Genomic DNA, 27,699 nt, shown 5'->3' on the forward strand with positions numbered 1-27,699 from the left:
GAGAGGCTGGGAATTATTTTTCAATATATGTGAAATCATAATCATAACTGTTGTGATATTGTGCCAGGGAAGAAGACTAGCTTACAGACAAAATAGATTTGGTGGCTTGCAAAGGATTTAATGATTATGGCACATTAAGCTTTTTGGGATTTCTAACGTTGAAATGGCCTTCATCTTCTTTTCAAAGATATACCCCCACTTGGTGGTTGGTTATTATTTTTTGTTTTACCTCTGGCATAAACACACTATAATGTGTGTAGAATAATTGTTAGTCCAGGGTGTTCACCTCTGAACCTATAGCTCAGATCTGTAATTGACTCTATGGGGGTTTATTTTGGTGGGTTTCCCCACATTACTTTAAAATGCATGGCATATGTGCCTGTAGGATTACATTTCCCTCAGAAAACCTTACTCCAGTGCCAATGAGCATTAAATCTCTCAACAGACCTCCAGCAGTATTATAAAATGCATCGGGAGGGGAAATATATGTAATCTTGGTGTCATTCAAGTCAGTGGCTGTTTTGCCATCGAGTTCACTTGACAGGCGAATTATCTTACAAATTGACTAGCTTAACTGCCATATTTAGAACTAAAATGTAGCAGCCCTGTATTTACCCTTTAGATTTGTATAAGGAGCCGTGGTACCTGAGTTTCTGAGAACTATTAGATCCTTGTCAAAATGTTGTTGTTTTTCAGCTGTTGATCCTTGTCAAATGATAACAGAGGTGGCAGGTATAATTCCGTTTCCACATCAAAGATCTGTGTTGGTTAATTCTGATCACGCACTCCTTGTAGCGAGAATGCTAAACTAAGCCGCTACCTTACAATTATAATTGGATGCGGTAAGACTTCCAAAATGGTATTCCCACAGCTGACCGGAGCACTGGAAGCTCCTGGAAGAAAAGAGTCAGTACTGACCTTAATGGGGATGTAAATTCAGTAGCAAAATATGACAACTCCATTGTCGTGTGATGGAATGGATTTTTGCTCTATTGGTCTGAAGACCAATCGGATGGAATTCTGACACCGGGGGAAGGGGGGGGGAGTCAAAGTAAATAGCTTTAAGGGATAGCTCACGAAATCTTAAAAATACAGAAGGAAGTATTTGCAGTTGAGAGGACGAGCAGAACAGAAATAAGGGAGTTAGAATTCTGCTGTCCATTGGGTTGTGTCATATCATTTCCCAGGACCAATAAACTCACCAACCAGGTGACAGGCTGAGAAAAGAGTAGTAGATGGAAGAGAATCTCTGTAGGATTCAAGAGGAGAGGGAGGTAATAAACCCTCCAGATTTAGACTGACACAACATAATTTATAGAAGCTCTCTTTTCCCAGCCAAACTGAAAAGAATAGCTAATAAATGGATGAAGCAAGGTGGAAATGCTGGAGCCTGGCAGTTTCCCAAGTTAAGAATGGACCTAATACAGCACAGTATCAGTTATATGAGATTTCTAGACATGGTTGGGTGTTTAATAAAAAAGCAAACCCTGCTACAAATAAGGATGCTTAATGTATAGCTATTCTGCCGGCACATCTTTTCTTGAGCACTCTTGGGAAGCGAATTGGGAAAGAGACAAAAGCAAGATGAAAAAAACAATGACATTTTCGTCAAAGGAATTGCAACCATTTTTGTAGGCGTGCCTCTCTTTTCCAAGCCAAAACCATGCAGCCCAGGATACTTGACCCAAAGTTAAATAATACTGAATTCAGATGAGTTATGGGAACAATTAAGTTGCAAGGATTGTTCCAATGATTTGCATCTTTGAAGGACTTTGTGAGGACTTTAAAGCTAAACATGAGCTAGAGCAGCCTAAAAATAAGAAACCAGCGTGATGAGGATGAGGGAGTATGACAAGAACTTGTGAATTAACAGGCACAATCTGAGAGTGCTGTTGTGACTCATCTGTGTATAATACATATGCATAGAGCATTCATTCTGTTGAAGTGAGATATTATAGGGACATGAATTATGGTGTATATTATATTGGAGTTTGCTGATGCAGCCAAAAGCTTGCATGAATACAGAGGTGCTGTTCTGACTCACGATCAGAGGCTTTAGGCACATGAGCCTGCATGTTTGCTTGTTGGCACTAAGCCATGGCTTGGCTTAGCGTTGCGTGTGAACGGTATACAGTAAATGTGTTTGTTTTCCTAATTTTAATGAGAATTGTTAGTAATTATATTAACTCTTTAGCCGTAAATTAAAAGGCCATTGATTGTTGTAGCTGTCCAATTAAGTTGCTGGGAATTAGAACTGAGGACTGCTTTGGTTAGTAGTGTCTTTGCTTACCCGAGTAGCCCTGTTAGTCTCCATCCAAAGGGGAAAGGGGGGAGAACACTGGCCCTGCTAATATCCAATTTGCTTTCATATGGTGACTTATTTTAGATTAATTGCACATGTAGCATCTTTTGAAATGATGCCTGGAGCATGAGCATTGCTTAAAAGAAGGGGAACGACAGTGGGAGGGAGCTGTTGCTCTCCTGCCCTGCTTGTGTGCTTCCCACAGGCATCTGGTTAGCCTCTGTGATGAGCAAGATGCTGGGCTACATAGACCTTTGGCGTGATCTTCATGTGTCCCTTTGGAAATAGAGGCAAAGGCCAGCAGATATGGGGGGCTATGGAAACAGATGAGGCAGGGACTTGGTAGGAGACGTACCTGTCCCTCTACTAAGAACGTAAGAAAGGCCCTGCTGGATCAGGCCAATGACCCATTGAGCCAAGTTTCCTGTTCTCACCAGCAGGACCTGAATGTAACAGTGTTCTCTCCACCTGTGATTTCCAGCAACTGGTATTCAGAGTCATACACAGCCATTGTGGTGTTGACTAGTAGCTTCTGAAGAGACCAGTAAATACTCATGAAGAAGCTGTGTGTGTGTGTGTGTGTGTGTGTGTGTGTGTGTGTGTGTGTGTGTCATCAAGCTCACAGCCACATGTGTTGCTTTAAAAATTATTGGTGAGAACTTTAAGAGACAGTTGCCTAGGCAGGAATTCAGACTCAGGAGAAAGTCTGACACAGTTCTGCCATTTGATAACCTTGCAAGCAAAAGGCAACGCAAGAGTCACTTCCCTCCCCCTTTCAATATTCTCATGGTATGAATTACCAAGAGATTGGTTAGTAATCTATCACATCCAATGGTTATCCACTTGATGTGTATAATTCGATCCCCTGTTTGCATATCAGCACCTTGGCATGAATGATCTTGTAGCTACCGGTATGCATTCTTAGAATAATAGTTTTGTAATGCCAAACTCTCCAAACGGATGCTGGATCCAAGCTTCCTAACACAATTAATGTGACTCTTTCCCAGTAAGAGGCTGTGCAATCAGATATGTGCTTAATGTCACCTTGGCAATCCACTCAGCGTACAAGCATGTCGCTTAGCAAATCCTTCCATTCAAACTAAAAAGAAAAAAGAAAGAAAGAAATTCCAGTATACTGATTATGGTTAAATCAAGATTTTAATCTTGTACCTGCAGGTGCAAGAAGAAAAATGTGGCTTCTAGTTGGACTTGACACCACTTCACTTTTTTATGCTTTCTTCCAACTTCCCAAGATAATAAATTTGGAGAAAGTGGGGGGGGGGGGAGGAATCATAAAACTGTTAGAGTGTTAAAAAATCTAAGGGCTGTCTTGTTCAGAGCTTGCCTGAAATGTCTTCTCTGCCCTTGTAAAGAGATGAATCTCCATCATTAGCCAGTACATGACAATTTTCGCATCATGCAAAGATTAAGTGATAAAAATTAAAAAATGGCTTCTTAAGGTTTATTCCTTATAGTTTACAAGGAAAAGGGGGTCTAAATTTGTTAAATGCTCATTCATCAGATGCTTTCTAAATTGAGAAGGCTGAATTAATATAGGAAAACATGGATGATGCTTAATCTCCTAAACTAAACTGAATCTAGGATATTAATGAGTTGGATATTTGTTTTCTGAAATGATGACCAGAAAAAAAAATCCCTGCAAATTCCACTTTTAAAAAATACGTTTGAAATAAGCTGTCTATAAATGTTCCATTCTTGCTGAATTCAGGATTTTAAAATATATTTTCCCGTGGGAAACTTTGTTATTTTGTATTCTGGTTTTGTTTGTTTGTTTTGCCACCTTGGCTGCCTCAGAGGATGAGAGGTGCAATGAAGGTACTGTAGGATTATCTATTTTATTGGAACAAGTTCAGTTCGTGAGATACAGAGACCTTTATGATTCAGTACACTTGAGGCAGAATTAAAAAGCACAAGACAACAAGGCTTTATAGGCAAAACGTGATCAATGTGTGTGATGTTTAGGAGAGCAAAGCAAGAACTGTCCCTCTTTCTGCTAATAAAGAGTCTGCTTTTTTGTTCAAGGTTGGACAGGGAAGGGGAAGAGAGGGAGTTGCCATAAAAGGATCTAATCTCAAAGAATAGTTGTGGTTACCCAAGTATTTGGATTAGTTCGTGCCAGTGTGAAAATACGCAGGAGGCATATAAATATACAAAAGCACAGGTAGCACAATGCCTATATTAGGACCAACTGAAATGGCACAAACGGCTTACCAGAACCCTTATTCATGCTGGATTCTTAAACGTTTGTTGTTGTTGTTGTTTAGTTGTGTCCGACTCTTCGTGACCCCATGGACCAGAGCACGCCAGGCACTCCTGTCTTCCACTGCCTCCTGCAGTTTGGTCAAACTCATGTTGGTAGCTTCGAGAACACTGTCCAACCATCTCATCCTCTGCCGTCCCCTTCTCCTTGTGCCCTCCATCTTCCCCAACATCAGGGTCTTTTCCAGGGAGTCTTCTCTTCTCATGAGGTGGCCAACATATTGGAGCCTCAGCTTCACGATCTGTCCTTCCAGTGAGCACTCAGGGCTGATTTCCTTCAGAATGGATAGGTTTGATCTTCTTGCAGTCCATGGGACTCTCGAGAATCTCCTCCAAACTAATCAGCAAACTAATCAGCAACAAAAGCTGGAATGGTCGGGGAGAGAGACCCAGTTCAAACGTAACACCAAGCTACAGTTCAAAGTTATCAAAAGTGCCTGCTTGGGCCTTGGGCTACAGCACACTCCCTCTATTCTGGCACAGCTGGCAGAAAGAGATTGGAAGCAGGGGCGTAGGAAGGGAGAATGTTGGGGGCGGTCCGCCCCTGGTGCCCTCACTGAGGGGGGTGACATACAGCACGGTGCCCGCCTGCAACTCCCAAGCCTACCCCGAGCTGTTGGGGTAAGGGGGAGTTGTGCCACTTTGCCAGCAGCATTCCCCCCTTCTCCCTTTGTTTTCACAGCTTGGGGGGAGGCTTGGGAGTCATGGGTGGGTGGCGTTCTGAATGTCCGCCATGGGTGGCTCGCTCTGCCCCTGACTGCAGGGCGTGTGTGTGCTCCGGGCATCTGAGTGGCTACCCTGCACCTGGGAGGGCACCTTCTGTGCCATGCTCCCCTTGGGAGTGTGCCCGCCCTTGGCAGCACCGGCATATGCTCCGCCGCTGATTGGAAGCATCTGCTAATCATAGTTTGCCGTTACATCTGAATTGGACTGAACTGTTTTTAATTTGAACCGTGGTTTACTGAAACATGCCAAAAGCAAAACATGGTTTCTGATCCTGGTTTGTTTCAATAAACTGTTGTTTAAACTAACTGCAGTTCCAATGTGGTGATAAATTACAGCTTGTTGAAATGAAGAAGTTGTTGCTTCCAATCCCTTTGTGGTTGAGTCAGAGAAAGGGGAGGGTGAGTATTTATTTCAGTAACTATGGCTCATTATAAACTGTGGCTTATTATCATGTTTCATGTTATGTCCAAATCAAGACATCAGGATGTTGGTGGACATGACGATATAGGTTGCACAGCTTTTAACAGTCTTAAGAAAGAAGGGAAATGTGTTTTGTAGACATAGACTACAATCCTATGCACATTTCTTTGAGAAAACAGAAGGGCATACATACTTCAAGTAAATAAGCATAGGATTGCACTCATAACTGGTTTAAATTGTGCCTGTGGGAAAAATATAGGTTGTAGCGAGGCATGCTGGGGTGAAAGAACAATCCCTACTCTCCTTTTGAAAATAGTTACTCATATATCTCTGTAGGACATGCTGGAACACACAGGTCCTTGTAAGTCAGAGAGCAGAAGTAAAGAAATGTAGAGTTTAAAGAAGGCCGTTCAGAAGAAGTAAACTTTGAAGGGCAGTTGAAAGATCTAAGAGGTATCAAGAGTGTGTGTTCTGGGACTTCATAGTAGAACAGAATAAGTGGACTATAATAAGGAAGGAAAAAAACAGAAATATAAAGTGGAGAGCATTGAAGTGAAAATCTTGGCTTTATTTTTGCTGGTAAGTAAGGAAAGAGATTTGAGGATGTCCATGGAGACTTTTTATAACTGAACTTTAAAAAGAGCAGTTGAGCATTCCCCAGCATTTTGAATTTTAGCCACCACCACCCCCTGAACTGAAGCTATTGAATTAAACCTGAATATGTGAAGAGTGGTTTTCAAGGAACCATGTTCCACGCTAATTTAGGCTGTGATCCTAAGTTTGCTTTCTGCAAAGTAAACTCAACTTAACTCGGCAAGGCATACTTCTGAATGTAACATGCTTAGAATTGCTGTGCATATAAGCCCATGTAGTCTCTCCCACCCGCAAACTGCTAAAAGTGTGTGGAGTCGTGACCATTACTTTTTCTAGTAATAGCTCGCTTTGAGTGTTATTCCCTCTCAAATTAATTTCAGGCTGTATTGCAGGAAACATTGTCAGCAATCAATAATATTGGTGGGAGAGGAGCAGATCATGGATCTGGATTTTGCACACCAGTGGTAGTGGCTGGTGTTGTGTGGCAATGCCACACAGTGGCTGTTTGACAATGGCATCGCTACAGATTACCAGCAAGGAGCTGGGTGGCAGCAAGGTTAGGACTGTGTAGACACACTGGCAGAGTCAATCTGGCACCTGCACTGCTGCGCCCACACAGTGCTGGTCTCACTGCCCTCCCTGCCCCAGACCCATCCAGGTAAACGGTAGCAATGGCAGTGTTGGGAACTTTGCTGCACTGCACCAGCTGCTACTGCAAACCACTGGATGAAATAAAACTGGAAAAAAGTGTGATTAGTAGGAAAAGGACATTTCTAAGGGAGCAACTCCATGATGGGGAGAATGGGTGGTAGGCTGCTGGATGCTGGCGTCCTCCCTCTCCATGGTCAGAGAAAGTGGCCCACATTCAGAGGTGGAGGTCAGTACAGTGGTGCCCCGCAAAACGACTTTAATTCGTTCCGGGAGTCAATTCGTTTTGCGAAAAATTCGTCTTGCGAATCGCGGTTTCCCATAGGAATGCATTGAAATTTCTTTTTTTTCCCATAGGAATGTATTAATTATATTTTAATGCATTCCTATGGGAAACCGCGATTCGCAAGATGAATTTTTCGCAAAACAAATTTTTCTTGCGAGCCACCATCAGATCGCAAGACGCATTCGTCTTGCGAAAAATTCGCCTTGCAGGGCATTCGTCTTGTGAGGTACCACTGTAGTTGGAAACCTTCCCAACACCGTGGTAGGAAGGGCTGCCGCCCTTCAGTAATGAGAGCAGTAAGAGGAAAGGAGTGTGTGCTTCAGGAACAGGAATAGGGAAACTACAGCAGCTCTGGAGCTGGCATATTTATTGGGACCAGTGGGGGGGGGGTTTGTTTGTTCGTTTTACATCCCACCTACAGTATACTCCAAGGAGTTCAAGGTTTCGTACATAATTCTTTCTCTTCTCCCTTCCATGTGAGGTAGGTTAGGCTGAGGAACCATGACTGGCCCAAGGTCACCTAGTGAGCTTCATGGTTGAGTGGGACTAGAACTTTGGTATCCCAGGTCCTAGTCTGACACTCTAACTGGAACACACAACACTGGGAAGGAAGGAAGGAAGGAAGGAAGGAAGGAAGGAAGGAAGGAAGGAAGGAAGGAAGGAAGGAAGGAAGGAAGGAATCCAGCTTTCATTTGGTTCTTCCACCAGAAGACACCCCCCCAGCTCCATAGGATTGTTGTTGTGGTTTAGTCGTTTAGTGGTGTCTGACTCTTCATGACCCCACGAAGATTAAATATGGTTGAAATACCTACTGACCAAAAATTGCTTGCTAAAGCTGTAAAGTGAACTGCTGTACTGCCAGTAACATGGATTCATATCTTATTTTCCTTTTTTCTGCCCGCTTTGCCACCAATGATTTACATCACTTTTTATTTTGCTTTAATCCTATCGAGACTTCTCTAGGACCAGATAAGCCCCCAAATTGGCTTTTCCAATGGTAATATTCCATGTTACTTGTTAAATACTGATAAGTAGTGAAAAGGTATAAAATAACCAGATAGGAGAATATATTTCAATTAGTATAAATCTTGTATCTTGGAAGTTCCTCCTGCAACCCCCACTCCTTGGGATGATCTGTTTATAAAATGGAATTAGTTCTTCCAGTTCTAAACAAGATATGTGTAAATAAACCTTTTCAAATTCTGGCTTCTAATGAAAAAGAAGAAGAAATCTAATTTGAAGCTGCTGTAAATATTCAATGATTAATTTCATACCAAATAAGTCATTAAAAATACCTGATAGATGGAGAAACTAATCCTTTCTGGAGAGATGGGGAAAACCAATTAAATCCGAGGCAATGTGAAAGTTAAAATGAGACAGACGTAAGCTTAGTTAGGGGGGAAAATGTTTGAAAGATTTTTAAACATGGCCAATTGCTAGCAGTGAATGGAATGTGCAACATTATTTGGAAGAAGCAGAGGGGCTGTCTTATACGGAGTCAGATCATTGGTCCATAGAGTCCTACACTGTGTTGTCTATATTTACTTGCGACAGCTGTCCAGGATTTCAAACCCAGGATCTCCCAACCCTACCTGGAGACGCCAGGGATTGAACCTGGAACTGGGTGCATTCTCTGCCACTGAGCTACAGCCCTTCCGCTCTGTCCTGTTGCCCCTTTTCGTGCTATTCCAATGTGATCCGGAAATGAAGATTATTTTTATTTGATATTTCCAAAACAACAGCATCACTTCCCAGATATTTGACAGGTGCTACCATTTTTTTTTCATTTTTAACTTTAATGCCACCAATGTGCAGGGTGAGCTAACCCAGACTGTTGCCCCACCACCACAAGTCTAATGAAGTCAAATTTAGCCAAATGAAGTATAATGAAATCTCTCACCCGCAACAGTCAGGAGCTGCTGAACTCCTTCCACCCCATGCTCTCTCAAACCTCTTTTGCTCACCCACCCGTGAGTCTTCAACCATCCATTGGGAGCCATGAGAAAAGTGTATTTACCAGTACTACAACTGATTTGCTGCCACAGGGGGCCCAAGAGAAAGGCTTTCCATGAGAAACTATATTTCCCAGTGCTCCTGGCACCTGACTTGCTATCATAGCAGTACCAATGGGAGAACCTCCCTCCCTCCCTTCTCCTGCCACCAGTGTTGCAGCAGTGGCAACAAGATAAGCAGTGCAGCTGAGCATGAGTTGAATACTCAAAGGAAGGACAAACTCCTGAGTTCTTCTCCCAGTTAGAATCTAGGCCAGTTTGCGATATATTAATAGCAAATTATGAAGCCTGGCAATATAGTGGCAAAAGGCTGCTGCTTCTGTGCAACAGTTGAAGAGAATGGCCCCCTCATGATCTTTCCCAAGAAGAATACAACATACAGTGGTCCCTCGACTTACGAATTTAATCCGCTCCGAATGCACATTCGTAGGTCGAAAAGTTTGTAAGTCGAAAAAAGCGGTTTCCCATAGGAATGCACTGGAAACGGAAAAATTCGTAAGTCGAGTAAACCGCATCTAAAAATTTGTAAGTCGAGAAAAACCCATCTAAACCGCAATGGTTTTCCTTTCGGATGTCGAAAAAAAGTAAGTCATTTCGTAAGTCGAGTACTTCGTAAGTCGAGGGACCACTGTACCAACAGAAAGAGAGAGCAGGGCCGCAAAGTGGGCCTTTGTGCCTGGCACAGGACACTGGCACCAGAAGAGTGTGCAAAGCTCAGCTTCTGAAGAGCTGCCCCCTGCTGCTTCTGCCCCCTGCTGCTTTCCTTCCATAGCGCTGTGAGGTCTTCCACAGCTGATGCTTCCTCTTGGAAGCCTCTTCACTACTTTCCTCTGCACAATCCAACAGCCATGCTGGTGGCAGCACACTTCCAACTCCTTCCTATGTGTGCTGGTGGGATTTACTGACAAGACAAGCCCTCTTCAGGCATAGTACATGGTCCAAAATGCGGTGAAAGGGGCTCTGCATTTAGCCCAACCCTTAAAGCCATTCGGCTTCTCCCGCCCCTCTGTGTTGATCAGGGCTTCTGATGTGGGAGGTTCTCTATATGCATGATTTAGAACTCTTGGCAATTAGGGTTCCCTACATGCTCCCTATATAAGTTTCCAAGCTTTATCTGGTATGCAGAATTGTTTCCAATTTTGATTCCAAATTGAGGATGGCATAAGGCTACTGTAAAAACAAAAAACCATAAGGCAAAAGCAGCAGTGAATGGGTTTAAAGTGAGTGGTGTCTCTACTATTCCTTACATTATTGATTTTCTTTTCTGGTGTTGTTCCTTGCAGAGAGTGAATCTATCGTTCGATTTTCCATTTTATGGCCATTTCCTACGTGAAATTACTGTGGCAACTGGGGGTAAGTGGCTTTCTACCCGTTTCACTTTTGAATAATCTGACAAGTGTTTCAGATGTTTAAAATGAGGTTTCAGAGATAAAGGGAGGGGGAAATTTCAGTAGAGCTTGCATTATCCAAAACTGGATAGGCCAGATCACCAGTTCATTCAAATTCACCCTGTCCTTTGTGTCAGCAAGCTGGTATAAATAGTGCTTACCATGGATCAGAAAACTTGATTAACATTTTAAATAAATGTCTTCTTTCTACACCTTTCCTGGCTCTCACTATTAGATGCATGGTGGGAGAGAGGGAAGGGGAGTTGCTGATCATATCACACACTTCATTTTTCATCATTTCATGATTTGCAACTATATAGATTATTGTTAGGTGCGGGTTGCGCTGTGGGTTAAACCACTGAGCCTAGGGCTTGCCGATCAGAAGGTCGGCGGTTCGAATCCCCGCGACAGGGTGAGCTCCTGTCGCTCGGTCCCTGCTCCTGCCAACCTAGCAGTTCGAAAGCATGCAGTGCAAGTAGATAAATAGGTACCACTCCGGTGGGAAGGTAAACGGCATTTCCGTGTGCTGCTCTGGTTTGCCAGAAGCAGCTTTGTCATGCTGGCCACATGACCTGGAAGCTGTACGCCGGCTCCCTCGGCCAGTAAAGCAAGATGAGTGCCACAACCCCAGAGTCGTCTGCGACTGGGCCTAACGGTCAGGGGTCCCTTTACCTTTACCTATTGTTAACATGTTGAAAACTGCCTCGAGAGGTTTAACCGTAAAAGGTGGTCTATAAATATATTAAAGTGAGAATAGATTTAATTCTAGGAAAACTATGGCCTCTTCATTCACTTTTCCATATGAACAACAATCCATCAAGCCACTTAGAAATGCATCAGTTACACTGTTAATTGGCTAAGAGTTTGGCAAGTGTTTCCGTTCTGAAATGGCTGGTGCATAAGGTCAAAGTAGACATGGAACTAAGCACAGAACTTGCATTAAAAAGAAAAAGAAACTATTAATTGTAGGTGCAGGGTGACAGTTTTCATTGGGTTCTATGCATGAGGGAGGAGATTACCCATTTGCTCCCCTGCTGCAGCTAAAGAAAATCCTCCTAGGGCTTAGAGATAGGAGGGAGGTTATCACGGATGCCAAAGGGAGCTTCTTTCCTATGGCATATAAGGGCTGCAGGGGAGAAAGTTGTTACACCTGCAGTTCCTGCAAAAACCTGCCCTCACTTGCACTTGGTAGTAACGTTCTTTTAACCACACAGCAGCATGTGATTTGCTTTGAACCATGTCTAGTTTGCCCCAGAGAAGACTGTTTTCTGTATAGGCTGCTACAACTGCTTTTCTTCCGCTTCTGCAATGAGGATTGCTATTGTACCATTAAAATAAAAGTTGCGCAAACAACTCCCTGTTACCAAAGCAGGACACCCACCTGTATGGAAAGATATGTGGGGTGCCAATTTGAAAAGGAATATGGGAGGGGGGAGGATGTTATATCCGAGCTTTTGTCATTTAGCTCTTTAAAATGGAGGAGCTGAGAGGGCAAAGAGGTTTTTCTGTAAAAGGAAGGGAATGGCTAACAACAGACCTAGGAGGGGATAATGCTGGGGTTGTGTGCTTTTAATTCATGGCGAGGTTAGTAATGGAGGGAAGAGGTTGACGAATGGGTGAAAAAAAAGGATGGCATAGGTACTTAGGAATGAAAGAGATAAAAGTGTCTGGCACTCCTTTGCTCAACCAGACATGCAAACTCTCAAGATGATGAGATAGGTAGGCATCACCGATCAAATATAGATAAATAAATATCCTGTATTATTCTACTGTTTGTCCAAGAAAAAAGAAGAAACCTTTATCAGGGGGGAATCAATGTTCTGAGCACATCCTATGCAATCCCCAGCATGTGTGAGCACGCAGATTACTTCCTGCACTTTCTCACTTGTGCAAACCATAGTTTGTTGTTACATCAGAATTGAGTAAATGATGGTTCGCCTCTAAACCAGCATTGGAATCTATCCTTCTTAAAGCAGAATTTCCAGTTGTGGTCTGGAGGCAAACCATAGCCCTATTAAATAACAAACACCCCCCCCCAATGCAATTGCTATTGTATGCAAAGCTAAAGGTAAAAGACCCCTGGATGGTTAAGTCCAGTCAAAGACAACTATGGGGTGTAGCGTTCATCTCACCTTAGGCCGAGGGAACCAGCGTTTTTCCACAGACAGCTTTCCGGGTCATGTGGCCAGCAGGACTAAACCGCTTCTGGAACAATGGAACAATGGAACACCGTGACAGAAGCCAGAGCGCATGGAAACACCATTTACCTTCCTGGGGCAGCGGTACCTATTTATCTACTTGCAGTGGTGGGCTTTCTAACTGCTAGGTTAGCAGAAGCTGGGACACAGCATGGGAGCTTACTCGGTTGCGGGGATTCAAACCGGCAACCTTCTGATTGGCAAGTCCAAGAGGCTCAGTAGTTTAGACCACAGCGTTCCCTATTTGTAAGCAGAACAGGAAGAAGGACTGCATGTCCCAATTGCTCTTCCTGCAGACCCCTCATGTTGGAGGTCAAATGTCGGCAGCAGGGAGCCTGCTCTGCTGGAAGATCAGGGTTCTTAATTGTATGGGGAGCCTACCCACAGAGAGCAGATTCTCCACTGCAGACATTCAGTCTCAGTCATGTGGGGGGCTGTGGGGATATGGGAAAAGGTGGAAATAATGTGGTCTCCCCTCTTTTCCCCTGCTCTCCCTTCAGGCAATGGGGGAGAGAACAAGTGACTATGGTTTATGTTTTGTTAAACTAGTACTTTGCCTAAAACACACATAAAGGAAAACTGTGTTTATAGTGCATGTATGTCCAAAGTCCGTTTCGGGGGCCTAATCTGGCCCACCGGTTGAATTAATCCGGCCCTTGTGGCAGTATATGTCCTGGGGTAAAATCCCAAAAGCTCAACAACTTTGGGGTAAAATTGTATATACAAAAAAAAAGCTCAACAATTTCAATTCTAAAAAAAACTCAGCAACTTTGGTCAGCCCTCACACATGTTCACTTCATCAAATCTGGCCCATGTTTGGGTACCCCTGTTTTAGTGAATCAATAAGAGTACCAGAGGGATGAGGATGATGATGATTTAGTCACTCTACTCATAAAAATGACCCAAAATGATGTGGCATGCCGGGGGGGGGGGGGGTAAAAGAAGGAATATGCAAGCCTGATGCATCACAACAGTTTGGTCAGTGGCTATGTGTGACAGTGTGAACCAAGCCATTGCTTGTTTTTTGAGGACTTCCCATTTTTATCAGTTTGTTTCTTCTCCTTTAAGGGGCTCAAACAATGCATTCTCCTTAAATATCACCAGGGCAGTCTCGAGCAGGTCGGGCGCCCTGGTGCTGAGGCACGGAGATCGCTCCGGCGCCCCCGCCCTCGCAGCGCGCAGCATGGCTTCCGCATGGCTTCGCCGTACAGCGCCCCACCTGCCGACCCGGCGCCCTGGCGCCCTGCGCCACCGGGACTATACTTAGAGCCGGCCCTGAATATCACAGTGCTAAATTGCAAGCAAATAGCTCTATCATATCTCTAACAGATCAAGAAAGCCAAATTTTGTTTTTTACCATCCATACAACATTTGCATTTCACTACCAAGCAGTCTTGAATGATGGTTTTTGACCCTCAATTAATATGAGAGAGAAAAAAGAGAGAGAGAGAGAGAGAAACTCACATGGGTTGGCTTGAGCAATTAGCATATCCTTTCCCTCAATCCATGTTTTACCAAGGTTACTTGATTCATGTCTGTGAGGTAGATCAGTTTGCACTGCCATTATTAGTATAATTAATCAAATCCTGTTCTTCTAGAGGTGGATATCTGTCATGGGGGAATTCCAGTGTATGCTAATTCTAGTACCTAGAAAACCACAAGAGGCCTTCCAGCTCTCTGATGATAGAAAGTCTTCCTGACAGAACATTTCAGATGTTTTCATTTAGGAGAGAAGAATATAGCATTGGCAATGGGCTTAGAAGTCAGGTGTGGGATTGGGTTGTCAGAGTAGCAGCAAAGAAAATGAAAAGCAGCAAGAATATAGGGCAGTGTAAAGCGTGTTCGCGTGCCCCCCTTTCAATAACACTGTTTAAAGCTAAATTGGACCATCAAATCTAATCTTGCATTAAACAGGAGTAGCACTTTTCAAATGTAAGAGGCTAGTGAACCTAAGCAATTGTTTTGGATTTGGAGGAAGGTGTGTCTGAATATTGTCTTATGACAGGGACCTGTGGCTCCCCAGTAGTTGTAGGACTCCAGTACCCATCAGCCCCAAACATTATGGTAAATGGTCAGGAATGATGGGATCCTTCCCCAAACTGGTGCCCTCTGGATGTTTTGGCCTAAAACTCTCTTCAGCCGCATGCTGGTTGGGGCTGATGGGAATTGTAGTTCAAACCATCTGAAGGGTACTAGGTTGGGGAAGTCTGGTTTAAAATGTGTAAAGGGCAATTCTTTATCTGAAGATGTGGGGTTTTCACTTTTATTCTTTTACTCTTTATTCTTGTTCTTTCTATACCTGTAGATCTCAGAGCAGTTCACAACGTAAAATTGCAACATAAAAGACACAAAATGCACAATAAAAATGAAAACAAAGGCAACCCAGTAAGCCCCCTTCCCACAACACATTTTAAAAGGGTGTTAGATGTCATTCGGGACAGCGGGTGGCACTGTGGGTTAAACCACAGAGCCTAGGGCTTGCTGATCAGAAGGTCGGCGGTTTGAATCCCCGCGACGGGGTGAGCTCCTGTTGCTTGGTTCCAGCTCCTGCCAACCTAGCAGTTCGAAAGCACATCAAAGTGCAAGTAGATAAATAGGAACCGCTACAGTGGGAAGTTAAACGGCGTTTCCATGTGCTGCTCTGGTTCGCCAGAAGCGGCTTTGTCATGCTGGCCACATGACCTGGAAGCTGTACGCCGGCTCCTTCGGCCAATAATGCGAGATGAGCGCGCAACCCCAGAGTCGGTCACGACTGAACCTAATGGTCAGGGGTCGCTTTACCTTTACCTTTAGATGTCATTCAGCCCAAGGCCTGCTTAAAGAAAATATTTCTCCTGGCACCTAAAGATACATAATGAATGCGCCAGACAAACCTCCCTGAGGAGGGCATTCCACAAACAGGGAGCCATTGCAGAAAAGGCCTGTTCTTATGTTGCCACCCTCTGGACCTCAAATGGAAGAGGCACATGAAGAAGGCCCTCAGAGAATGATCTTAGGGTCTTGGTAGGTTCTTATGGAGCGAGACATTCCTTGAGCTATTGTGGTCCTGAATTAGGGCTACCTCTAAAAATTAATTGATTCACTCTTCTTATTTTACATATGAGAGGAAAAAACAAAAGAAATGAGCCTAATCTTTCATTTTAGCGTTTGCATGTATATATCACAACAGGGATAATCTTAGAAGACGCATGTCCTCTCTCTCACAAAAGGAAATTCTTACAACAATATGGATCTTGCAAGTTGCAGTTATATTATTATTATTATTATTATTATTATTATTATTATTATTATTTAAATGCCAGATTAGTTGAGGGCACCTTTTGAGTTGATGTTTTAGTCATCTGATTAATCACTTCAGTGTTGTAGTCATAACTCTTTGATTAGATCCCGCAATTTTTTTTGAAACACTTTGCCTAATGTATTCTGCCCGCCTGCCTGATAAAGGAAAGAAGTGTTATAATAATGGTAAACCGTGGGTGGCATTTTTCTGTCATATAGGCTGAGAGTACCTCTTATGGGGGGAAAGCACTAAGCTGGCTGGACATAATCAACAAACATTTGCAAGCCTGAGATGAACTGTCAGGAAATATAGAAGGCTTTCCCACTTTATATTTCATTATTAACCATTTTGCAGTCATCTTAGATCTTAAAGGTCATTTGCACTTAACAGAAACTCTCTTCACTTATTACCTGCTTTAGAAACAGAATGAAGGCTGACCTTTCAGCAAAAGCAGATTTGTCGCCACACACCCCTGCAGCCGCCTCCATGGATTATATTTAGATGCCTACATTATTGCTGTTTTCTCAACAAACGCATCTGCAGCATTATTAGGTTAGGAAAGAGAGGTTGGTGGGACGGACTGCCAATATCCTGATGCAAAATGTAGCTCGTGACTTTAAGGGGGGGGTACTGTATCCTTTCCCCCTTCTCCCTTGTTTCTTTTATTATAGCTTCAGTCTTTGCCAAATAGCTTCTTTTGGTATTCCTGTTCATAGCTTGTTTGTTTGTTTATAAAATTGTTTATTTATTTGATTATTATTTTTTACATTTATATCCCATCTGCCATCCAGGAAACTCAAGGTAGCTTGTAATTAAAAACAAAAGTTAGAGCAATAATAATAATAATAATAATAATAATATAGATTTCAAATCTCTTTACATGCATTATCCAAATTATTCTGACATCACCTCTGGGAGGATAGACTTAACCCCATATTGAGATAGAGAGGTGGCTTGCCTTGGTGAGACTGTGGTGCTGTTTGAACTGTGGACTCCTCAAAACCAAGCTGGATATTTCCATAGTAGAGCTGCAGCAAAGCATTCTTTGAAAATGTTATCTTCAGCTCTGTGGTCAGGCTGTGAGTGCCATGGCTTATGTAGCCAAAACAGGACTGTTCACACATAAGAAGGGATGTATCAGCAATGGTGGGGGGGGTTGAGGGGGAGGGGAGTAACTGAAATATGCAGAAATACCAAGCTTTTTTAAAAAAGAAAAGCCATAAAAAGGGAGGGATTCAAAAAGAAGAATGTGCCAGTGGGCATGGAATGCTGACTGAGAACGGAAGAATGGAAATACAGGGAGAGGAAATCAAACCGAGTGGCTGCCATAACGAACAACATCATTCTGTGCTGCCACATTTTGTTGCAGGAATGCCTCTTACAATTCGTGGATTGGAAGACATCGTGCTTTACTGAAATTCAGAAAGGGGTTTCCATTCCAGTTACTGTAAATAATTGTACGCTGACTACAGTTTTAAAAAGCATTGGAGCCCATCCCGGACATCAATTGTGAAAAACCAAAAATAGTTCATGAAGTCATTCGTGTGTCGCCTGCTCAAGTTTAAGGGCTGAATTGGAAGCACCAGCCTAAATCCTGGTTTTGTGGGAAGACATACAGTGGTACCCCTACTTACGAATTTAATGCGTTCCGAACACACATTTGTAAGTCGAAAAAAATTGTAAGTCGAATCCCATAGGAATGCATTGGGAGAAAAAAATTCGTAAGTAGAAGCAACCCTATCTAAAAATTCGTAAGTAGAAAAAATCCTATCTAAACCACATCCAAGATGGCGGACGGAGCTCCATTCGTAAGTAGAAACATTCGTAAGTAGAGTTATTCATAAGTAGAGGTACCGCTGTACAAGCAGGCTCTAGACGAGTAGCTTCTCGCTAATAAACCCCATGAGGAACCAAATAAAAGATAGTCCCTTTGTTGGGAAGTGAGCAGAGAGATTCTTGAGGAGATACTCAGCGGGAGGTTCTCATTATACTGGCTACGAAAGATCTGTGGAAAACCCCATAACCTTTTAAAGCCCTCAAGGAATGTCTTCAGTTTCGGTGGGCAATAAATACAAAATAGGTTTTGGCACTGCCCTCCCCCAGCCCATTACCCAAATGTGTAGCATCGCCTACACTCCATATGTTTTGTGAAGTTTCCATAGTAACGCAGCTGAAAATTGACAAACGGGACCCAGTCTGATCAAAACAGTGTCTTGCCCGCCAGGTAAAGATTAAAGCAGATTTTTAAAGAAAACAAACACCCCTCCCAACATTACCGTTATCAACATTCTGCAGATACTTTGTGTAATGCAGCAGGCCACTGAATTGACTTTATAAATAACACAAACGGAAACCTCCAGCATGTCTCTACACTTCTTTATGCTCTGGTTTCCCCAGCTGTACAATTTTGCTGAAATTGCTGTACCCTGCAGAAGTGCTGATGATAACCTGTGTACAGTCTGTGCTCATAGACTATGAAAACTTTGTACCAAAGTAACCCAAATTCCACTGCAAAAAAGGCTGAAGTTTGCAGCTTGCCTAAACCAGGAATCCTATGCACCTGTGTCTGGTCCACTGAACAGGCAATAAGAATTTCTTCTACATAAGCAACTACAGTTCTCAGCCGGCATTTGCTGTAATTAAACAGTTCTGCACTGATTTGCTGGCATTTGCATAATTCTGGCGCTGCTGGTCCTGGACAAGAGCTTATGCAGCGCCCTTGGGAAGTTTGCAAAAACACTCCAGCTTTTCAGGTGCCACCAGGTGTTTCCCCACATACTTCTGAGGCTGCAATCCTATTTTTTTAATATAACAAATGCTGGAAAGTAGCCCTCATTGAGCACAGTGGGACACACTTCTGGGGGAAGGAGGAGGAAGAAAGCTGTGTTTCTCAGGATTGTTGGTTTTGCGCATAGTTGTGGAATTGCAGAATGTACAAAAATCCTATTAACTGCTTTCATAGAACAAGGACAAAAAATAAATAAATGAACGTGGCACAACTAAGTTTATAACTGCTAACCACTACAGTAGGGAAACTGGCCCTCCAGAGGATGTTAGACTACAACTCACATCATTCTGCCATTAGCCATGCTGGCTGGGGTTGGTGGAAGCTGGAGTCCAATAACATTTAGAGAGCCACAAGTTCCCTTTCCCTGCCATCCAGTGTCCCGCAAGGCAAATCCTTCCATGTTTCCGCACCTATGCACTTTCCCTGTTGTGTTCCTTGCAAGTTTACTCCTAGGTTTGCTTCCCCCATTATAGAGATGTTGGGGAAGAGAAGTTTCTTTCTGCTTCTATTCTCCCTTTTTTAATGCATGCAAGCAGTCCTAGGGCATAGACTGATGGCACCTGATTATGAAATCTTGCCAGACTTGAGCAGGTCTAAATCTTACTAGTGCATGTCTGGGGATCTTGACTGTTTTCACACACTAGCAACACATCCTCTAGAATTCTATCCATGATCTTTTTTCTGCACTATCAGAATGAAATTCAGGAACCAAAAAGTTGAATTGAAAAATACGACTTTTGAGCCATCTGGCCCCAAAATGGCAAATAGACCTTCCCTTTTGGCGATTATAACCCTTGGTTAAGAAGTCGTTTGGCACCTAGCTTCTGTATCTGAGTTTCTAACACTGGTCCCCAGCCAGCACATGCTCTGCATCAGTCTAAAGGATGCAGGGGAAGGCTTGGCCCATTATTTGTGTTAGCACCTGGGGAAGTTGGGCTGACCCACACATTCATGCACAGTAAGTCCCACTATGTGAGACCATAGTTCAGTGGTGAGAACAGACCTAATTACCCTATATCAAGTCAGACAGTTGTCCCCGTTAGCTCAGAAAAGTAACCATCAGAACACATCTGAAGAAGTGTGCATGCACACAAAAGTTCATACCTATGACAAACTTAGTTGGTGCTACTGGAAGGATTTTTTTATTTTGTTTTGACTGCGTCAAATCAACACGGCTACCTACCTGTAACCATCAGAACACAATCTTCAGTGTGGGGATATTGGGCAATGGAGTATATTACACATAGACAGCTGCCTTATACTGAATTATATCATTCATCCATGTAGTTCAGTACTGTCTACACCAAAAGTGGCTAACTCCCAGTTCAGGGGCCTGATCTAGGCTCCCAAACACATTTTTCTGTCCCAGAAGACTGCACCAGTTTTAGCAGTGGTGGCAATGAAACCTGCATTCGCCTTCATTACTAAGCCGAACCATGGCTTAACTCCAAGTAGCATAGCCACAGCAGGACTGGGGAGGAGTGAAGCGGCTGCAATTTTCACTCTGGTTGGCCTACCGGATTGCACATTCTTGGTTGGCCAAGGTTTGGATTTGCGTTATGTGCTAATAAGTCCTGTAAATGGGTATAGGTTTTTCCACTGACTGAGAGGCTTTGCTTCTTTCTTCAAAAAAGAGGAAGGAGAAAAGATGGAGCCTGGATCTGGATGACTGTTTGGTTGCAGAAAAACTGACTCTGTAGCTCAAAGCCACACAGTTTTCTCATTTCTGTAGATATTTTCTGGATTTCTTTTTGAAGAAAACACACTGCTTTATTGAAAAGGCCTTTCTTTGTACCTTGTTCTGAATAAAGCTGGGGAGCTTCAGGTTTGTTGATTTGTTGTTGTTGTTTTTCCAGAAATGTTCACATCTGGGGTCTTGTTTGCTGAGAAACGAGTGCCCACTTCTGTAGAAACAGCAGAGGTTTCTGAACATTAAATTAAAATAACAGAGAAGGTAATATCAGAATAGCACACACATTCCCTAATTAACTTGTGGTCTTGGCTGAGAAAATAACATGTCACACTGTGTGAAGTTCAGTTTTAAACAAACTAAAGCCACAGGAGAAGCTTAATTAGAAGGGGAACTCCTTTAAATGCCTAGTGAAAGCCAGCAAACACTGAATGAGCGAGGAGAGAGAGAGAGAAAAGAAAAGAAAAGAAAAGAGAGGAGACCTTTTAAGAAGAGAACGCCTTTGTGTATTTATTTATATAAAATGCACAATTTATTTTAGAAGGGAACTAATTTATTTAATTCGTTTGTCAAATTTGTACCCCAGCCCTCCTTTATGGAATTCATTTTATCTTTAGAATGCAAAGAGCTAAAGTTGCCCTTTTTATATATTTTTCATGCATTCATTTAATGTGTGTAGGGTTTGGGGCTGTGGCATTGCATTAGTGGTTTCCACCCCTATTCACTGTAAGATCTTAAAAGAGTTCCGGGACACGGGTGGCGCTGTGGTCTAAACCACTGAGCCTCTTGGGCTTGCTGATTGTAAGGTTGGCAGTTCAAATTGCACAATAGAGTGAGCTCCTGTTGCTCTGTCCCAGCTTCTGTCAGTTCTAAAGCATACCAGCGCGAGTGGATAAATAGGTACTGCTGCGGCGGGAAGGTAACAGACGTTTCCATGTGCTCTAGCTTCCGTCACAGTGTCCTATTGCACCAGAAGGGTTTAGTCCTGTTGGGCACATGACCCGGAAGGCTGTCTGTGGACAAACGCCAGCTTCCTCAGCCTGAAAGCGAGATGAGCGCAGCACCCAATAGTCACCTTTGACTGGACTTAATCATCCGGGGTCCTTTATCTTTACCTTTACTCTAGCTCTATCTTTTGATTGTAGCTGTGGCAGCAGGATCAGATATTTGTTTTCATTTATGTATTAAATTTATATACTGTCCTTCATCTAAAGATCGCAGAGTGGTGGTTCACAAGATAAAAACACAAGTAAAACGTTAAAACAGAAACAATAAAACAACCTCTCCCCTCCCCCAACACATTTAAAAGACTGTAGAATATTAATCAGCCAAAGGCCTGGTTGAAGAGGAACATTTTTGCCTGGCACCTAAGCATATATAAGGAAGGCGGTTGGATCAACCTCCCCAGGGAGAGCATTCCACAAACAGGGAGCCACTGCAGAAAAGGCCCGTTCTCGTGTTGCCACCCTCTGGACCTTACAGGCAGGAGGCACATGAAGAAGGGCCTCAGAGGATGACTGCTGAGTCCAGGTTGGTTTATATGGGGAGTCATAGGTCTCTTGAGTGTAAAAATGTGTAACTTCCTAAACTGATACAGTGGTACCTCGGTTTACGAACTTAATCCATTCCTGAAGCCCGTTCTTAAACCGAATCCGTTCTTAAACCGAGGCGCGCTTTCCCTAATGAGGCCTCCTGTCACCGGTGCCCTTCCACCGTTCAGTTTCCATTTGTAGACCGAGGTAAAGTTCGCAAACTGGAACACTACTTCCGGTTTTGCGGAATTTGTAAACAGGACTGTTCTTAAACCGAGGTACCACTGTATTATTACTTAGATAGAAAAATATCAGTATATGACATAAGCAAACAGTATGCCTAAACTAAGTGGTAGAACATGAGGCTCTTAATTTGAAGGTTGCGGGTTCGGCCCCCAATTTGGGCAAAAATTTCCTGAATTGCAGGGGGTGGATTAGATGACCCCCGGCGTCGCTTCCAGCTTTGTGATTCTATTCTATGATTCTATTCTGTCACTCAGTGCTGGTCCGGATGCTGCAACTCCAATTCCCTCACTTTGAATGTCATTGGGATTCAAGCTGTTTTACGGTCAAGGACCTGTCAGAACCTTTGTTGCAACACCTGGGAAGAATTTGGAGCATTAATTAAAATTGGCTTTGCTGTGAATACCCTTTCCAAATCAGCTGGCATCCCAGTGTCATTTACAGTTAATTCTGCAGCATTTATCCTGTACATTTTTAGAAAGTAGCGGAACAGGTAAATTCTGCAATGTAACAATTTTGTTGTTATTTGCTGGTAGTAGAAGAAGTAATAATTGCTGGTGTTGATGATGCTTGCTTTGTTTGTTTTTAAAGCCCTAATAGAATCCAGACAATATGCCCGTTTACTCAGCAGAAAGTCACACAGAATTTAATGGTATTTATTCCCAAGGAGGTGCATTGCAGCCAAGAGAGAAGCGGTGCAGGGGGCTCCTAGGAGCTGGTGCTACTAAGAGGCAAAAGAAGGAGGGACCAGTCTCGCTCCCTTTCCCTATCAGTGGTGGACCGTGGTGCCTGGAATTTCAGTTGCGCCCAGCGATGCCCAAATCTGGTGCACACCTCTGCTTCTTGCCATCATAATAGTGGTGGCGCTTGCTACACCGCCCCAGAAGCCTTGCGCTTGGTGCCGCAGCACCAGTCACATTCGCCTCTGCCCTGCTTGCAAAAAAACAGGATTTGCGGGGCATAGTGAGAAACCATGATTGCGTCACAGTTTCCATGGCAGTCCCAGTGGAATTGGGGCAGTTGGCAGGTATGGAGTAGGTATGGATTATACTGTAGAACAACAACAAAAGTAAATACAGATATCTGAGGTTCATTTTAAGATCTTATTCACTTCTGGGTAAACTAGAAAAAGCTTCCATGTTAGTAGGAAATCTTCAGGATTAGCATGGCTCATTGTTGATTGATTTCTTGTGAGTCCATCCTCATATTGTGTGGAGCTAATGCTATGTCTAACCGTTGATTCACTGACAGAATTACATCAGAGATATAGACACACACACACACACACACACACACACACATGTGTGTGTGTGTGTGTGTGTGTGTGAATGCAGGTTTTAAAAAATGATTTTTCCAATCTGACATCCAGTTTTGCTTTTCACTTTAGTTTTCATATACTTGTTTTGAATTCAGGCTTGAATCATTGATCAGTTCCAGCAGATATGTGAAAAGTACCATTCTTACCACTGGCCTCCCTGCTCAGAGTATCTTCTGGGTTATGAATGTGATTGATGAATCAATCTATTTATTGTCTGTCAGTTCTGCATGTGTCCATTCATAAAAACTCACCCTTTTTTATATCAATGTGTGAGCTGAATCTGTACCAAAATTCATAATCAAATGTGTAGTTAATTACAAACCATAATACATTACAAAATTTTAGGATAAAATACATTTAGAAATGTGTACATTGAATTAAAATATGTTATTTAAACTCAATGTACACATTTCTAAATGTATTTTATCCTAAAAAAATTAACGTGTTATGGTACTTTCCCCCCCAGCCGTATCTCAATATTCAGAGTGTGTGAAATTCAAAGGATAATTATGTTCCAATCCATGTATTCATTTATAAAATGCAAATTAGATCATTTCCCTTAAAAATGCAGTCTGAACAAAATTCCCTTCTATCCCTGCTTATTAAATTTTTTTTCCTGGGTTTAAGTACTGTCCACTAAGGACAGGTACAGCCTCTGTAGGTTTTGCCCCTTGTAGACTTAATTGAAGCCTTAGTCAAGTAATTTAAATTGGAGACAAGGCACAGGAGGCCTAAACAATTCCTTCACCACTTCCCAGAGCTGCTTCCTCGATAAAATTAGCAACCCACGCAGCTCCTTTGACATAAAAATATAAACCCACATAGACTCCCCCTTCCATGTCACGTCTAGTTGAGCCCTAATAACCTTGAAAACTGTCTCCTTAACATTATCATCTACCAAAGTGAAGTCTCTTGTGTCCAAGCATTTTTCCATACAGAAAATAGAATGCTTTCACCTGTGGCCTGAAATGTTGTGGTGAGAGGGCTTAAGAGTTTGGGGAATCATTGCAGAACAACCAGGGCATATAAATGTAGGTAGCTTGCCATTTCATTCCTAGTGAGCAATTGGGGTAGTACAATACCCCCGACACACTTTCCTTTCTATCTCCACCGACAAAAGAACTAGAGACTTGATTTTTAAATGAAACCTAAACATTCATTTCTACCATATATGCCCCCCCCCCAATACTGTCAGGTAACTTGGGCTATCCTTAGCTTTATACCAGGCAGAATTACCCATCTAACCAAGTATTGTATACTCTGTTAAACAGTGGCCTTCAAGAGTCTAAGGCAGAGGGTTTTTCCATCCCCTGCTACCTGAACCTTTTTGTGTAGAGATGCTGAGGAATGAACCTGGAATCTTCTGCCTACAAATCATGTGCTTTGCTGCTCAACTATCACCCCCCTCAAATCAACGAACTTGTTGATAAATAAATAACCCAGTAGGTTTCTACATAGTTGAGATTAAATATTTGCTTCTGAATTCCAAGAATGCAACAGGTTCTCAACAGATGTCAAATACCTTATTCATTTGAACGAAGCAACCTTAATTCAAGGGCCTTCAGGTTTACAGCGGTTGTCAAAGAGAGGGGAGCAGATGTTCCCTTATCAGGCATGGCCAAACTTGGCCCTCCAGCTGTTTTGGGACTACAATTCCCATCATCCCTGATGACTGGTCCTGTTAGCTAGGGATGATGGGAGTTGTCCCAAAACAGCTGGAGGGCCAAGTTTAAACCAGGCCAAATATTGAGTTAATGGGTTGAAAGGGAGACAGGTTAGAACAGGCTTCCTCAAACTTGGCCCTCCAGATGTTTTTGGCCTACAACTCCCATGATCCCTAGCTAGCAGGACCAGTGGTCAGGGATGGTGGGAACTGTAGTCTCAAAACATCTGGAGGGCTGAGTTTGAGGAAGCCTGGGTTAGAATCAGTTAACAGATTAGAGTGGGAGAGAAGAAGCCACAATTGCCAACTGACAGCATCTCCATGTCAGCGGGTTGCTGGTTCTTCAGCTTGGACTGGGCCTCTTTCCTCTCCTCTCCTCCTTGAAGCCATTAGGAGGAACTGCCTTGTGAGCTGGAGAAGAAGCAGCAATCTGTCATTTTCACTACCCCATTAAACAGGCCATTTCAAGATGGCATGCACTTTCTACTGTTCTCATCTAAGCTATTATTCTTATTAATCTTGTGTGAGCTGCGGGGGGGGGGGGCTTTACTGGATAAGGAGTAGTGTAAAAATGCATTAACTTACTAAAATGAAAAAAGTAACTTGTCCATACATGAAGGTCTTTAGATGAGGCCCTTTTCCAAGTTCTCTCTGTAGGGAAGGAGCATTATGCATCCACAAAGCAGAAGACCTTTTTAGTGGTGGTGCCACAGTTTGGAATAACTTCTCAAAGGAAGTAAGGCTGTATTATTTTCAGTGCCAGGTTTCCTTTTCATGTTTCCAGGTGTTTTTTAAAAAACAACAACTATTAAACTGTCTTAATTGATTGAATAGTTTTGGTTTATTATTTCTCAAATATTGTTACTATATTATACATTGAGGGGTTTGTTGTTGTTTTCTGGTATTTGAATGAATCTTTATTTGTGTCAGCCATTGTGCCATAGCAATAAAACAACAATACAATATACAAAGAAAAGAAATAAAAAGTCAATTATTTAAAATACACTTTGGGGTTTTGAATCAATAGTCAAATGGTGGGTTTTATTCTGATTGTCCCAACTAAAAACCTTGCAACCTTTGCTGTCACCTGCTCATCTTGATCTGCCAAGAGAAAGGACACTGTGGCGGTGGTTGGGCCGACCCGGAATGGACAATAAAAAAGGGGTGATAATCTCATTCCTCAAGTCTTTATAGAGTGCATGCGCCACCAATTGGGAACTGCCATCTCCACAGGAACATAAGCGTTTTTCATGTGGAATCTGTTGGAATTCTCCCTCAAGTATAACCGAGGGCAATACATTCAGTCTTGCGAGAGTAAAAGTGTGTATATATTTTAGAATGGTATTTGGTATTGTATTGATATTAGATTTTTATGCACACCTCCTCAGAATTGATGCTATGGATGAAGTCTCAGGAAATTTTCAAAATAAAATAATGGCATGATGCTAAGTGTTTGGCTGCACCGTGGCAGATCAGTGAATAGATTCTGAGGTGGGTGATCATCCCTGAAAAGTTTTCTGGGTTCATTAAGTAAGCAAATCTTAGTGTGTACCTTGATTTGTTTTCCCCATTGAAAAAAAGAGGGCATGAATCTTTGAACACCCAACTGGATGTATCGAGCAGCTGTGGCACTGAAGATATGTAATGGTGCAAATGTTTTGGGCTGGTGTATAAAGTGCACAGCCAGCCCTACCGAAAGGCATAGTAAGACAGCTGATTCTGGGCATCATATTGTTTTCTTTTTCTTTTATATTGATGTATTTTTACTCCAAGGAAGCGGCACTTGCGGGGTTATCTGCCTCAGGTGCCCAAGTAACTTGGCGAGCCTTGTGTGTGCCTTCAAAGTTGGCGAGAGGAGATCCACTTGCTGATCTGCCTCAGGAGCTGCAAAATGTCTTGGGCAATCTTCTGATACACAGACCAATCCCAATTTCAAAAGGCTGAATGAAGCAGGCTTGAAGGTGGGCGGGGGGGGGGGGGAGGAGAAGAAGCAAGGAGCAACTAAATAAAGAGCAATAACCGTAAATAGTGAGAAGAAAAATCTCTTATTGAGAGTAATCTGTTGCTGGTGTGCTGTGAGCAGTGAGCAGTTTCTCAGCACTAATAGTGAGCATTAAAGAGAGGCAGTGTAATGGACTAAACATTTTTCTCCTTGATCATTTTGTTGGGGAAGAGCAAACACCACATATCTTCTGAATGATACCATTCTGTTTATGATATCATGTGTCCCTTCTCTCATTTCCCAGCCTGCATCGTCTTTTTCTCTGTTCACTTAGCTAGGTGTTGTCATGTGTTTTTTTTAAAAGACACATTTCCAATGTCAGTCACACT

General features: G+C 42.8%; 1 protein-coding gene across 1 annotated transcript in view; it reads left to right on the forward strand.

The window, feature by feature from the left end:
• PLXDC2 (plexin domain containing 2) overlaps positions 1–27,699 on the forward strand; it is a 234,891-nt gene that overhangs the window by 128,450 nt on the left and 78,742 nt on the right. Inside the window, exon 4 of the mRNA XM_035130307.2 lies at positions 10,552–10,621. Coding sequence (XP_034986198.2) covers positions 10,552–10,621 — 70 coding nt within the window. The remainder of the gene's footprint in view (positions 1–10,551; positions 10,622–27,699) is intronic.

Source organism: Zootoca vivipara, chromosome 12 (genome assembly GCF_963506605.1).
Source record: "Zootoca vivipara chromosome 12, rZooViv1.1, whole genome shotgun sequence".
NCBI classification, from domain to species: Eukaryota; Metazoa; Chordata; class Lepidosauria; order Squamata; family Lacertidae; genus Zootoca; species Zootoca vivipara.